The sequence below is a fragment of the Eucyclogobius newberryi genome, unplaced genomic scaffold (genome assembly GCF_026437365.1).
Source record: "Eucyclogobius newberryi isolate DKJ021-1_F unplaced genomic scaffold, fEucNew1.0.hap1 SCAF_10, whole genome shotgun sequence".
NCBI classification, from domain to species: Eukaryota; Metazoa; Chordata; class Actinopteri; order Gobiiformes; family Gobiidae; genus Eucyclogobius; species Eucyclogobius newberryi.
In genome coordinates this window covers 28,371,845-28,385,949 of record NW_027315724.1, presented here as the reverse complement: position 1 = coordinate 28,385,949, position 14,105 = coordinate 28,371,845, and the positions used below count along the sequence as shown (strand labels likewise).

General features: G+C 39.4%; 1 protein-coding gene across 1 annotated transcript in view; it reads left to right on the top strand.

The window, feature by feature from the left end:
- The first annotated feature begins 1,561 nt into the window (after nt 1-1,561).
- clmpb (CXADR like membrane protein b) overlaps nt 1,562-14,105 on the top strand; it is a 78,248-nt gene continuing 65,704 nt past the window's right edge. Inside the window, exon 1 of the mRNA XM_072453562.1 lies at nt 1,562-1,753. Coding sequence (XP_072309663.1) covers nt 1,723-1,753 — 31 coding nt within the window. The 5' untranslated portion in view covers nt 1,562-1,722. The remainder of the gene's footprint in view (nt 1,754-14,105) is intronic.

The window sequence follows — 14,105 nt, the reverse complement described above, 5'->3', positions numbered from 1 at the left end:
CGCCTTGTACAAAACACATGCTTATCCAACAAATGGTAGCCTGTATGCTGTACATCTTTGCTCTATTCGTGGGTTTCAGCTTTCTGTTATATGAACCATGTCCATGACTCCTTTTTTACAGCTACTGTACAGTCTCATGATGCTGGATTTGAAGTGGAACCCTTGATGGTGAGGAGCTTTTGCATCTTTACATCTGTAGTCAGTCTGTCTTCCTTTGGCTGCCTTATTATTCCTGCAGGGAATCTGATCCTGCTGTTTTTTGCCTGGAATTTTTTTCTTGCCATTGAGCTGGCTTCTGGGGACTTACCTGACTATAATGATGGGGAGAGAAAACCCATATACCAATTTATTTTATCTGCTATACAAAAGGCTCTCAAAGCTTTTAAATGCAAAAGCAAGTATAGCATTTTAATATAAATATTAAAATGATTAACAATATATGTACATATAGGCCTAATCAATATTTAACAACCTAAAACCTGCATGTGGTACAATAGGTTTTTAATCAATAATATTAGTTAACACAGGGCTGCTGACCTTGAGAGAAATAAGTTCTACACTGACTAAAACCCTGTTTTCAGGCTGCCCAAAGAATCATTGCATTGATGACGTGTTGGTCACATGAACATTGGACATTTTACACAAATCAATCTATTTTATAGCATTATTTAGTAGCGAGACATTTCACGCGCTACCGGAAGTGCCAATACTACGGAAGTGCCAATTCGATGCAAAGAGAGGAAAAAGTGTGCGGGACAGAATAAGGTGAATTACAACAAATATGTGTGTTGGATATAATTTACCCTATAGTTTGTGAATTGTCCAATTGGCAATAGCAATACTTTAACTGATTTTGAAATGCATCACCGGACCCTATGCCACCAGGAAAACCCATTACCTGGAGGCCGCGGTCCCGACTGCATAATCTATATATGAGATAAACTGGGAAAACTCTATCCAGGAGATACACTTTTACATCAGGCGCTGAATTTATCATTACAGCCACATTCACCTTGGTACACACTCGCAAATCCATAAAGAAACAACATTATTGAGAAGGCTAACTTCATTGTCAGGGCGTGAATGTCTTGTATTACATTATAATATTAGCCGGGCTCTGCATTGTGATTAATGACTAAAAGGAAGTGAACGTGCATGTGCTGGTCCCTCAGAGCCACCAGCCCCGTTCACGTGCGCCTCTACAACACCAGGAGAGAAGTTCTGACTCTAGAGTTCTCCATCCTTCTGCATCCCCCCCTCAGCCTCCACCTTTCCCCTCCTCCTCCTCCTCTCTTGTTTCCTCCCTCACTGACACGTTGTGCAGCGGAGAAAAGAGAGAGAGAAAAGAGAGAGAGAGAGAGAGCTGAGGAGGAGACAGCGCCGCGGACCCTCACAGACACAGACGCGTCCCACGCCACAGCCGCACGCACGCACGCACGCACGCACGCACACACACGCGGGAGGGCGAACTTTGATTTGACCACAAGTGCATCGCGAGCGACATGACGAGAAAGGGGGGAGAAAGCCACGCGTGTCACTGTTGCATGTGATGCCCTTGGACTGTGCGCTCAATGAAAATCTGGCTCCCGCTTGTCGCCCGGTGTCGCTGCTGCTGGTGCCGCGTCGTGGTGCCCGCTGCGCGTAGGTCAGCCGCACGCGCGTGAAGACACTTTGAGAAGCGCGTTCATATCACCTCCGCCGCGTTTGGGATTTCCAGCCGCGATGTCTGCCACGTTTCTCTCTTTGTTTCTGGGTAAGTCAAACCTGATGATTTGTTTCAGACGTGGGAGCTCGGTTGTCCGCGTGTGCCGCGTCTCCTCCAGCAGTGATTGGCATTAACGCGCAAACGCTGCACATCTGGTTATTGTTTTGTTTTTTTGTGTGTGCATGTGTTTTTTTTGTTGTGTCTTTTCTCAGCAGCATCGTAAAAGCGTGATGTCGGAATGTAGGGTGTATTCTTTTGTCAAGCTCCCACTCTCAATGTCGGTGTGTAACGACAAAGAGAGCAAAGATCTGTCTGCAAATGCATTTTTAAATCTACTCGGCTGAAGTTGTGGCGTCCAAGCCTGACCATTCTTGGTATAAAAGTTCACACGACCCCTCCCTTTAGTGAAGCTCGGGTATTTGGATGTAAAAGTGCATTTTTTCCCCCCAGCTGTGGACTGACCCAGCCTCAGATGCTGTCAAACTGTGTATAAATGTTGTCATTCGCCACACAAAATCCCATAAAAATTCAATTCAAATCTATAAAAGCTTTATTGGTAAAACACAGTCGCAACAGTGAGGAGATCCCTGGCAGATTTAGTTCATGACTTGGATGTTCCGTGTGTAAAGCGACTTCCCGTAAGAACATTCACACTCCCTGCCTCTTGTGAAATACAGACAGATTTCACTGCGATTGTGTGACTGTGACTCAGGATCGACTTTGGCTTAAGCAGAAGTTTGAGGGAAAACAATCATTACGAAACCTGAACATGTATTGCCCAATCTTGTGTCAAAATTATGGGACATTTGGTTTTAATTTGTGTTTTCCTCTGAGGCTAAAGGTTATGGAATGATTAGCAAACACGAGGCATTGCTTTAAGGTCACTCTGGGATGTAAATATGTGCACAATAATGGCAGTGGATAGAAGCTGACACAGCGGTGGACTAAGTAAACTGATTCATTTGATCTATGTTCAATAAAGGGTGCATCACGTTTAGTCAGCAAGGGGCTTGTGGCGTCAGTTCTCTGAGGAATCGGCCTGGTTATGGGTTTCTTTGGTAAAATTGTGGGGGGGGGAATTGTAGTGATGTAAAAGGGTTTGATCTGTCACTTTCTGCGTCCCCTATGACTTCACAGTCGACTAAATCGCAGTTTGAGTAAGTGCAATTATGAATAGGTAATTGAATATTGGCTTTGAACAAGTAAATATCTTGTATTTTCTCTCAGATGTTTACGATGTGCCCTTTGAACTGCAAATCTTATCGCAATGCTTGTGAGAAACATCGCAATGTAAATGTTTAATTTGTGTCAGCCTCAACTTACATTATCCAGAGAGAGTTGCCCTCCTAAGGCCCATAGTTGCTTGAAAACGCTTCGGTTACATACAAACATTACTGCACCTAAATATTCACTACGCTATATTAAAAAGCTTGTAACAGTGATAGACTTTATTCTTTTTCCTCATGTATAAGTGTTATTAACTATTGACACTTCAAGAAACAAATTTTGTTCTGACCAATTGGAACAAGTCATTTGCAAATGGCCTTTAAGATATTTTTAAAAAGATGATATAGGCTGGATTACGTTGCATGGCTTGACTAAAGGACGTTTTGTTGAAGCCTGTAATATTTAAGACACTCGGTGGACTGAGTAAAGAGAGGAAGTGGCTGTTTTATTATAAAAGAATCAATAGTAATTAATAGGTTCTCATTTCCTTTTTATTTAGTTTTGGCCTTGTAAGACTTGAGAGATCTTTAATTTAATATCTGCTGGAGATGTAATATCCACTGTTCACATTACAGATAAGTAGCCCAATTAATTGCTGCGGAGACTTCCTTTGCGTCTGCTGCTCCGAAAGCAGGAAACAAGAAACAGAACAAGGTCAGATGAAGTAACTGCCTGTTTAGACGAGCTCATTTTCCAGGTGAAGGAAACCAAAAGGACTGTGCCGATTTAGAGTCAAATGTTTATCTTATGATTCAATGGAAGAAGCATTTACACCTGAACCAAGTGTTGCACAATATAATGGTTTGTATGGAGGTGCCGCATACCGTCGTTTTCCAAAGTATGGCATTAAACGTATCCGTCTCGCCGTCATCTTATAACAATTCAGTTGATTTTATTTGTACACATAGGTAGATTTGTTCTGTAGGAGTTTTGGCCTCAATACATTCATGACAGTAACATAATCAACATTCACATTGGCTCGCAAAGTCTAAAATAAATACATAATTGAGAGTGCATTGAAAAACATGCATTCTTACTGTGAGCTGGGTCTACTTTCCACAGATCTGACCCGGCTGCTTGTCTTTATGACATTCCATTAGTTTAATGCCTTGGTGTGGAACATTCAGAGCAAACAATTAAAATGTCCTTTGTTTAGTTTCATTCATTTAAGATGAAGATAAAAGTTGTATTTTATTTAACATTACATTGTGTGAATGAAAAGAGGCAGAAAGTCTAAAACTATTATATATTTTGAAAAAAATGGGAAATCATCTGAAAAATACATCTCAAAGATGTCACTCTTGATAAAAACATGAGTTACATAAAATAAAATGGAAAAAATTGTCTCAACTCTATTGTCGCTTTTTGATGCTTAAAGGCGCAATGGACTATTTTTTGGCGATTTGAGAACGCAGGCGGAATACACCTCCGTGTGGACTGATACAACACACACATGCGTTTGTTTATTAGCACAACGGAGCGCATCGCATCGCTCGTCTCCCGTAGATTTCTATCCACTTCTGCGTCAGCTCAAACTGTCTTTCTCCGTCTTCATTTTGCCCCGTACACTGAGGGAACTATATTATGATAGATCCATGCGCTTAGGCACGCGGAAACGTGGGGACGAACCGCACGCGGCTGCAGGTGAGCGATAGGTGCGTTTTATGATTGATACGTGGCAGGACAAATGATTTATCCACGCCACGAGGAAATATGATAAAAAAAAAATGCTGAAAAAAATCGTCCATTCCACCTTTAAGCAATTGTGCATGCCTGAGATCAAAGGGTCCAAACAAGGCCAATCATACATTTTTTAAAGGATCTAGTTAGTGAGATAGATAGATTAGACAAGCTGAGGGAAAGTCGGTCCCTGGTCTATATTTAGCATGTGTTCTGGGCTTGAATCTCAGATGTTTTGTGGAGATGACAGAAGCTTCCCTAAGCCAGAGGTTATAAAGTGACATGTTGATGCATTTGTACCCTGATCGTATCCACCACAAACTATTACAGACTTGCTGATGTTTCTACTACTCTTATATTTCTTTTGACTGGCTACAAAAACTAAAATTTCCGTTTTTGTGTTGGTACATTTTCTTGGCTGGCAGATACATTTGGCACCTCCTCCTTGCACACGCATTTGAGGCATTTATGAGCGAGGTGGAAAGTCTCAGTTTAACCTTGGGATTTCCTTGTTAAAGCGCGCACCTTAAAATGACTTCGGAGAAAGTAATTGACATTCGATTCATCGAGTGGAGTGGGTGTGATTTATGTTAAGGCAGAAGCACTTCGCATAGAGCTGATATTGAGCAAAAATTAACATTCTGTTAAGCTTTAGCTGTCGCATACTGGTGTGATGTTATAAGTTAGAGGCTAAATTAAGGTTGCTTGATATCGGAAATGATTGCAAAATGTGGTATGGCTGTTAAGTACTGGGGTATCAATACTAATGTGATATTTGAGTATGCTTTCTGACACAATCATTTCAAGTGTGTTGAAGCAAACATTTATTCAAACTCTCTCAAAACATAAACTTAGAGAGAAACAGACATTAAATCAAGGCAAATTTAGGCTGAATAAAGAAAATTACCAAGAAAATCTGACTTTTCCAACCTTTAAATTAAAAAAATACAATACATACGAAACCCTGGCGTTATTGCGATATATGTAGTGTTTTTCCAAAACTGCAGTATCAATACTTTCGCAATATATTGTGCAACTCTAACATTTTAATTTAGAAATACATTTAACGTCCAGTAGGAGTAGTAGTAGTAGTAGAACCATTACCATTTATACCGTTGCCGAGTTCTGGTTTGTTGATTTTGTTGTGTCATTTCCTTTGCCATGGTATGAACTGCAAGTACAGAGATATTTGTAAAGGGCAAAATGGTATATTTCTGTTTTAAAATACTTCCTTTCCAATGTCATCGATTTGACATGCAGAACACAGTGTAAACAGATTCCCATCAAGCGAGGATTATATTTCTCTATGTGGCTGTTTGAATGGCTCAGCAAGGGCACAGCAGCGTGGAATACAAAACCTCACACAAAGGTGACTGGAGACGAGCACCTTCCCCTCTCAACCTTTGACCCATATCATTAACAAACAGTGATTTGCCATCCCCAGCACTTTCACCCCTTGGCCTCTGACTGACAGTGCGCCGTCCTGAATAACAAGCTTTTGTACCATAGAGATTCTTCATGTCACATTGAGTGAGTTGCTTTAACTGTCCTGTTACAGCAAAAATGTTTGAACATGGGGTGTGTGCAGTATTTCTGTCCCCATAAGCATGAGGTTGAGGGTTGTTGGATTCTACCACCAAAAAATGGTCCAGATTTTAAGGTAAAGTGACCAGATGTCCCTATTTACCTGGGACCGTCACAGTTTTGAGCCCTGTGTCCCATGTCCCAGCAGATGTGTCTAAAACCATCGATTCATCCCAGTTTTACACAAGACATGTCCCAGTTGATGCCATCCAACAGTTAAAAGCGGGATATATTGGTGTTTCTTTAGCTAAAACCTGGCTTTAGAATACCCAGAACACAAAAATGCACTCAAGTTCTCAGAGAGTCTCTCAAATTATTGTGTGAAAGAGCCATAAATTGCCAGATCCCCCCCCCCCCATTTTTTCATGTAGATGTATTGAAAAAAGCATCTATTCGGGTCAAATTGAGACCACAGCACTTTCTCTGCATCTAAGTATAGAGCGGTTTATTCTCCGCTGTTTGCATGCTAATGATTGTTACCTTTGCCGTGACAGCAAAACTTGCTCTGGCCTCAGAGAAAATAAAATAAAAAAATAGATCAGAAGGCATTAGGCAAGTGAGCAATACATGTGGACTGTTCTTGGCTTACCATTGTAAACAGTGATTTGCATATTATTGACATCGGATATTTTTTCCTATTACCCCTTGATTTTCTTGGTTTTGAAATAGGACAAAAAATAATTACAGTATTGTATAATGGCTTTATTAAAAACAAGCGTACATCTGGTGTACATATAGGAGCATTGAAGACACATTTGACAGCCACCGAGTGGGGCGTTTGTCACTTACATCTTGTAAAACAAAAGAATCATGCCTCGACAGAACTCGGCGTGCTGTGTTTCTGACCTATAAACCCTCCCTCTTTTCATCTTTCATGGGGGAAATTGCAGCCAGATTTTTTTTTTTCTGTATGAATAGGAACTGCCTCTTTCACTTTACTGCTAATCTATGACAGATGTTCATTGGAGGCTCACATCCACGTTTAACCAGAGCCACATGCACAACACTCCTCTATTCTTCACCGAGGCGTGCGCATGTGGCAGACCTGATGTTAGCTAAACAGACACAAAGAGATCATTGTATTGGGCAAAGCTAAAATATTGGACAATAAAGGCTTTACAAAATAATCTACTTAGAAAGGAATCAAATATTTCAAATCACCATCAACCATATTGTATTCATGAATTAGATTAGAGGAGTCTTTATTTTTTTATTCAGTATGGACAAAGTTACTATAATAGATGTACTGGTTGCCATAAAGCCTTTCTGTTGAGTTGCATAAAAAGGCTTGATTTAGTACTGAGATCATTGCATTGTCTCAAAATGCTCTAGGCCTACAACAACCAACTTTATAAATGTCACTTTCATTGTAAATTGCCTTTTTAACCAAGATATGGTTGTTCTAAGCATGCAGCAGAGCTCAAATTAAAAGCAAAACAACAAGCTAAATGCCGTCGTCTGTGAGGCGGAGCATGTAATTCCTCCCTCTCACACTGCCTATCCAAGGTCTGACTGCGTATTACTTTGTGTTTGAATCAATTATCCACTAAAACCTTTTCAAGCACAGATAAAAAGGACTCTGAATGCAAAATGTTATGGAATACAGATTTAATGATTTGTTTGTGAGCAGCACTGGGGGTTGAGATGTTATCAAGTGCTCTCTGCCTTAGTGCCTGGAATAAAACTTGCACTTACTCTGCTCTTGTATACTAAGCTTCACATGCATCTGTGGAAAGATATAAATCTATCCAAAAGAAAGCTTTACACCTAAATGTGTATGTTTTCACAAAGTCATGTTCGATATAATCACAGTATTAATATAACGGTACGGTATTTGGTGCGATATTGCAGAGAGAGAATTGTAGATATGCTACTTTTTCCTTTTAAACGGCCTTGACAAGCCTTTGGTGTGAATCATATAGAAGTGCTACATTCCTAAGCCATTTGTATTTGATGTCATGCTCAGATTTATAATGTTTCCTAAGTCATGTTCTTTATCAGTTTTTCCACATAGTTATAAAGTTATGTCATATGTTTTTGGACTCTCGAGACTAGGGATGTCAAGATTATTTGTTTAATAATAGGGAGTGTCTACAGATCAGCAGCGCGCGGCCGAAACTGCTGTTTTTTTTGTGCCGCGGCTCCTGAAACTGCTAGGTTATTTGACCGCGCCGCGGCTCTGCAGCCACGGCCTTAATAATAGTGATAGTCACAATACAATCGTAAGAACAAAAAAATGTATTCAAGTCAAGTAATTTAAGTTATTTCATCTCTTTTAATCTGTAGTTAAACAATAAACTCCTTTTATTTATTGGATTGTTTTTGCCATTTTAACTACCGGTGTAAATATATTTTCATTCAGAAAGTTAAATTTCATCAAACTGGTCACAAAACTATACAAATATTTGGTCTCATGTTCTCAGTAGATATGTTTTTTCTGACAATCACACTTACATTTGATCTTGACGTCCCAACTCAAGATTTCTGAGCTGCAGTGTCATTCATCAGAAATCATGTATCCCTGTCTTTGTGTGTGATTCAGGAAAAATAAATCCCTTCACTGAGATGCCGTCTTCTTGCAGGAGCTCAGCATCACGCTTACATCAATGACAAAAAAAAAAGGATAAAAGCTAACTAAAGTGATAAAACATTTCTGCGTGCCGTGCATCGCTGTAATGACATTGGTTGCGATACAGTAGAGGTTACGTGTCCTATGTAAGATTTACTCTGTTGCCCTGACGATTGTGAGAAAGACTGAGGTCGAACAAATGTCGTCACGTTGATTACATGTCAGGTCAAGATGATATGAAATCATTGGAGGCCTGACGGGTTTTATTATTTTTATCCCCACACAAGGCCACGCCGAGGTACGCTGGGCTCAGATCCTCGCCGTGAGTGGCAGGAGTGTCAAAATAGCAGTAAACTGTCTGCCAATAATTGATCACGCCTTGCTCCGGGACAGTTAGGCCCGTAATTGGTCATGGGGTGCACCTGTCAGACCCCAACCGCTGTCTCTGATCGTGCTGTGTTATTGATAAGTGCGTCCAAATACCCACGAAAACGAGTGAGAATTGAAAAGGGCTTGAACTCAATAAAACATAGAACTGGCCACATAGTGCATTGACTCCTGTCGGCAGGTCAATTTCTTTTGTGGTTTCTTAAGACTGGAGTTGATGAAAGACAAGCCTTGTGCGTCAAATAGTCGATGAAAAGGTGAAAGTGGCTAGAAAAAGCTCTCAAAACGTTTAAGTACATCTGTAATCAAACCAAATATCACCAAAACTGCATTCACAGGACAACAATTTCACACACACAACATATTGACACCTAAAATAACGTAAAAAAGAAACTCTAGTAAAATAATGAAACTACAAATAAAATCTTTGATCGACTAAGACACCATTAACTGATTAAACAACTAAACAACATTTTTTATTTATTCATTTTTTTTTTAAATGTTTTAGGTAAACTGTTTTTACATGTTACAACAAGCCTCTATGTATGACAGTGCTTCTGAGAATAAATACAAATGTCTGTTTTTGTCTTTCAGTTTTGTGTGCAATGAACAATGCCTTATTTGATGGTAGAAACAGGGAAACGGATAAATGAATTTCAACTGTATTGCTCGCTAAACAATGGCATTGCAATAAAGTTCTCCCCTCGTTTCTCATTTCTACAATTGGGCTGCATCTGTGGGCGAGAGAGGAAATGTTCCACAACGCTCCATTTAGACTCCTGCTGTTCTCCGTGCATCTGAAGTCTGTTAGCCCGGCGCGAGGACACTCCATTAGGTGTTTTGAACCAAGACGTGCCATTGTCTCGCACCATTTCCTCCTTTGCTCTGTACTTTTCCCTAAAGAGCCCGAGCTTTAATCAGCAGAGGCCCTCCTGCCCCTCGTACATTCATCTTGAACGCCTCTGCTCGTCACCAAAGACTCAAAGATGGATGATGTTTGGAGGAGAAAGGGTCTTGGCGGTCGTTGATTATAGTTTGGGGGAAGACAGACTGTGGATGTACCTGGTGAACATCTGGAGAGTTCCTGGGTTGTGTATGATGTACACCATAAACACCATAAACAACAAATTCCTCGAGTGAGTGACCAACTTTATGACGTTTTTCCAGGCCTGGATGTTAACAATGGCATCTCAGGATCATTTTATATCTCATCTTGACATGTGTCACCTTATCTTAGTCGAACGAGTCAATACTGTCATGATACAAAAGTGGCAGTTCCAAAGCTAAACTTTTCCCGGATTTTGTCTCAATCTTTTTTTTTTTTTTTGCAGTTCTAGGACACTATATCTCTCAAAAATCCACCGTCTGTCTGGATTTAGCTGCATTTCAAAAATAGTTCTACTTTTTCATGCAATAGAAGAGTCACCATACTCCATTATAAGTAAACTTCTAATTGAAATTGCCCTTTACCGACATGGAATTCCACATATAAATTTGCTTTGATCAATACCAGCCTTCATGTAATCATTGTTTGGCAGTAAATCTGAAATTCTACGGCCCCGGTCCTATCCTGGGATGCCAGCGCTGTTCTGTGCTGTGTGTGATGGATGGTTTAATTATCCAACCACAATGTCAGCCATTTGGCTCTCCCCACCACGCCGAAAACACACTGTAAACCGGAGATCACTGATCAATCGCATGGTTGTCCACAATTAACTATGTAATGCCACCAAATGTTTCTCTGTCAAACTCGCTATGCAGTTCATATTCGGTTAATGTTAAGATACAGTTTTATAGTTGTCCTTTGCATTTGACCCATCCTTCTGGGCGGCTGGGTCGGGAGCCACTGTGCAGCGCCCGGGACACATCTCTGGATCTTGTTCTGGACTTGGTCAGGGCTGAATAAGCGGAGGGTTTTAACTGTTGTGCATGTTTTAGGTTGATGAGAGAAACACGCAAACTCAAAATAGAACCATCAAAGACATCTATTTCATACTGCTGCTAATTATATAACAGCTATTTATACCACTAATTTAATACAATAATCTACAAAATACAACAATACTCCTGGCTGTACTACTACTACTACTACTACTACTACTACTACTACTACTACTACTACTACTACTACTACTACTACTACTATTTCTACTACTGCTACTACTGCTACTGTTACTACAACTACCACTACTATATTCAGAACGGCAGTCCGAGCACATACCACTTCTCTTTAACCTTGTCAGCTCTATGAATTCGTGCGGCGATTGTTGTGATGTCACAAACTCTCGAGACTCCATCTTGTTGATAGGGTCTGGATTGATAACTAGATTAAACACAATTTAGGTTTGTCAGCTTCGTCCGCTATTGTGATGCTTCAACCAATCAGTGTGAAACTTATTCAGTTTTTTTTTACTTTCGGCGCGAGCCATTCCACACATATCAACGTGCGTGAGCCAAGTTAACTTCTATTTCTATTTCTTTTGTAGTATGTGTGAGCTACTCTATTTCCAAGCAATTTCTCCATAGAATCTAAATAGTCTGATCATGTCTGTAACTTTTTGCAAAATGTGTTTATTTTACAATTTGTCTTACTACACGACTACACCATTTTCTCATATCAGTTTTGTCATTGCCTCACAGTCATCAGCTAGTTTTCAAGATTGCATGTAGAGCAGAGTACTATGAAGACAATAAAGTCTATTTCCTCTCCTCTCCTGCCTGTTATAAAATGATCCCACTTCATGCTGTGGTCAGTGTGCTGTAAGTCTGAATTCTTGACTTTTTCCACGCTCTCTCTCCTCTTCCTGCTGCTGTTTTCCCACTTCACAGCAAAACGTTCTAGAACAGATGGGACCGACACCTTTGTTTTTTCCGACTCGTTAGACTTGACTTGTTGATGTAATGGAGCCTTTATGCTATGTTGCCCATGCAGATGTTGCTGTATACAATGGGCCTTGTTGTAAAATACCCTGCAGAAGTCATAGCACAATAAAGACAGCTTCAATATTGTATTTATGCTTAACGGAATTCAAATACCTCCACAATAGGGTGTACAAAAACGAAGAAAAGAATACGGGAGGATAGGTGTGGGAAATAAATCAAAATGTAGTTAATATTGTTAATGCTGTCATAGTTACTAAAATAGTTGAATCAAAATGAAAAAAGTTGCGTGAAAGGTAAGTACTTTTGTTTGTACATTTGTAAATAATTAAACCTCATCTAATAGTAGGGCTGGGCAATATGACAAAATACTTATATATGTATATTTTCCTTGATCAATCATATTTTTCTTATTTGATACAAGAGTGGGATCACAAAAACATTTTCAAATTTCTTCCTGCAAAGTCTGAACTCTGCTCCAAACCCATTCAAAAGCCCCAATCATATCAGTGACATTTAGTAACGACTGAACCATTGTTCCTGTGCCATAGTGAGCGATGTCAAGATTATTCTGTTACTTGATGATTCGGATTATTCAAGTTGGAACATAATCGTAAGAACTAAAAACTAATAATCGTGACTATTTTCGAAGCAAATTTTAAGTCATGTCAATTCAGACTGTACTCTAGATCAGTATACTTTAATGTAGTGCTTTTAATTTGGCTGTTTGTCTCATTATCACTTTACTTTTGCGTTCAGAAAGTTTGATTTCATAAAGTTGGTCACAGACTATAGAAACATGTGTATAGAGACATAATACAACACTTTTGTTTTGTTCTGTGTCAATAATTGTGAAAAACCATTGCATCATGATGTTTCTTCTCACAATAAGTGACACTAAAATTCAATATTGTGACACTCTTAGTCGTGGTGTGAAATCAGAGTGACAGAAAGGACTTTGGGCCTAACATGTTCCTGATTTATGGTTAAAAAATCATTTAAATTGTGATGTTTACAACTTTGTGCTGTTTATGTATCGCAAACTATTATTGAGGGAAAGCCATTTAATAGTTTTTAATAAGACAAAATCAAATAGAAAATTGAGATGATGAACGTGAGGAAAAAATAGTAATAAATATTTGTTTTTCTTTTTATCACATCGCGCAGCTCTATTCTGTGTTCATATTTAGTCTTCCCTGTTGTACTGTTTGTCGGATCCAACTCATAGATCACCACATCTCGAGCCAGGAAGCAGACAGGGGCTTAGTGCAGTGCTCAACTTGCCTGTCATGGCTAGAATTTGTTGTCCAAACTGTCAGATATCATATAAAAATGTCCCATCGTTGCAGGATTACGACTGCACTGTGAAGTTTATGTGTTTGGAAATCTTAGACATGTGTATATTCTCATAGCAGTAGATATAACTTTCTTTTTTTTTTTTCAAGAGGGAAATCAACAGTGTTTGTGTTTGGCTTTGTTGGCTGTCTCGCATCCAAGGATTCTGTGGAATAGGAAAGAGCGCAGTTTGCAAATTCGGGCTTTTAAAGTAATTAAAGTTGGCATGATGACGGTTCTATACTCTGGGAAGAAATTTCAAAAACTGCATTGGGATTTACTAAGGATTTCTCTGCACTACGAGTATACAAATTACGGTTTGACTGTTCACTTGACTGCAAATACATAAGCTGTCTTTTTCCCCGCTTTTCCGACTGAGAAAATGAGTACATTCGGGTTTGCACATTCTGTTTTGCATCTTAATTAAGTTTATCTGTCGTGTCATGTAAGTGTGTAGGCATTAAAGGCATGGGCGATATGACAAAATATGTATATCACGATTTTCTTTAGTTTATCACAATTCATGTAAAAAGTGTCTTTATTTGAGAATAGAGCGGCATTCAAAAGAAAACGTGTAAATCATGTACAAATATTCCTTTTTGCAAAACAGAAACCAGATCAGAATTCGATTTATATCACCATATTGCCCAGACTTACATCATTAAATCAAGTAGTATTAGAATTACTACAACTAGAGGGCTAATAGCAGTTTTTACTCACTGTAGGAAGTATGTTTTT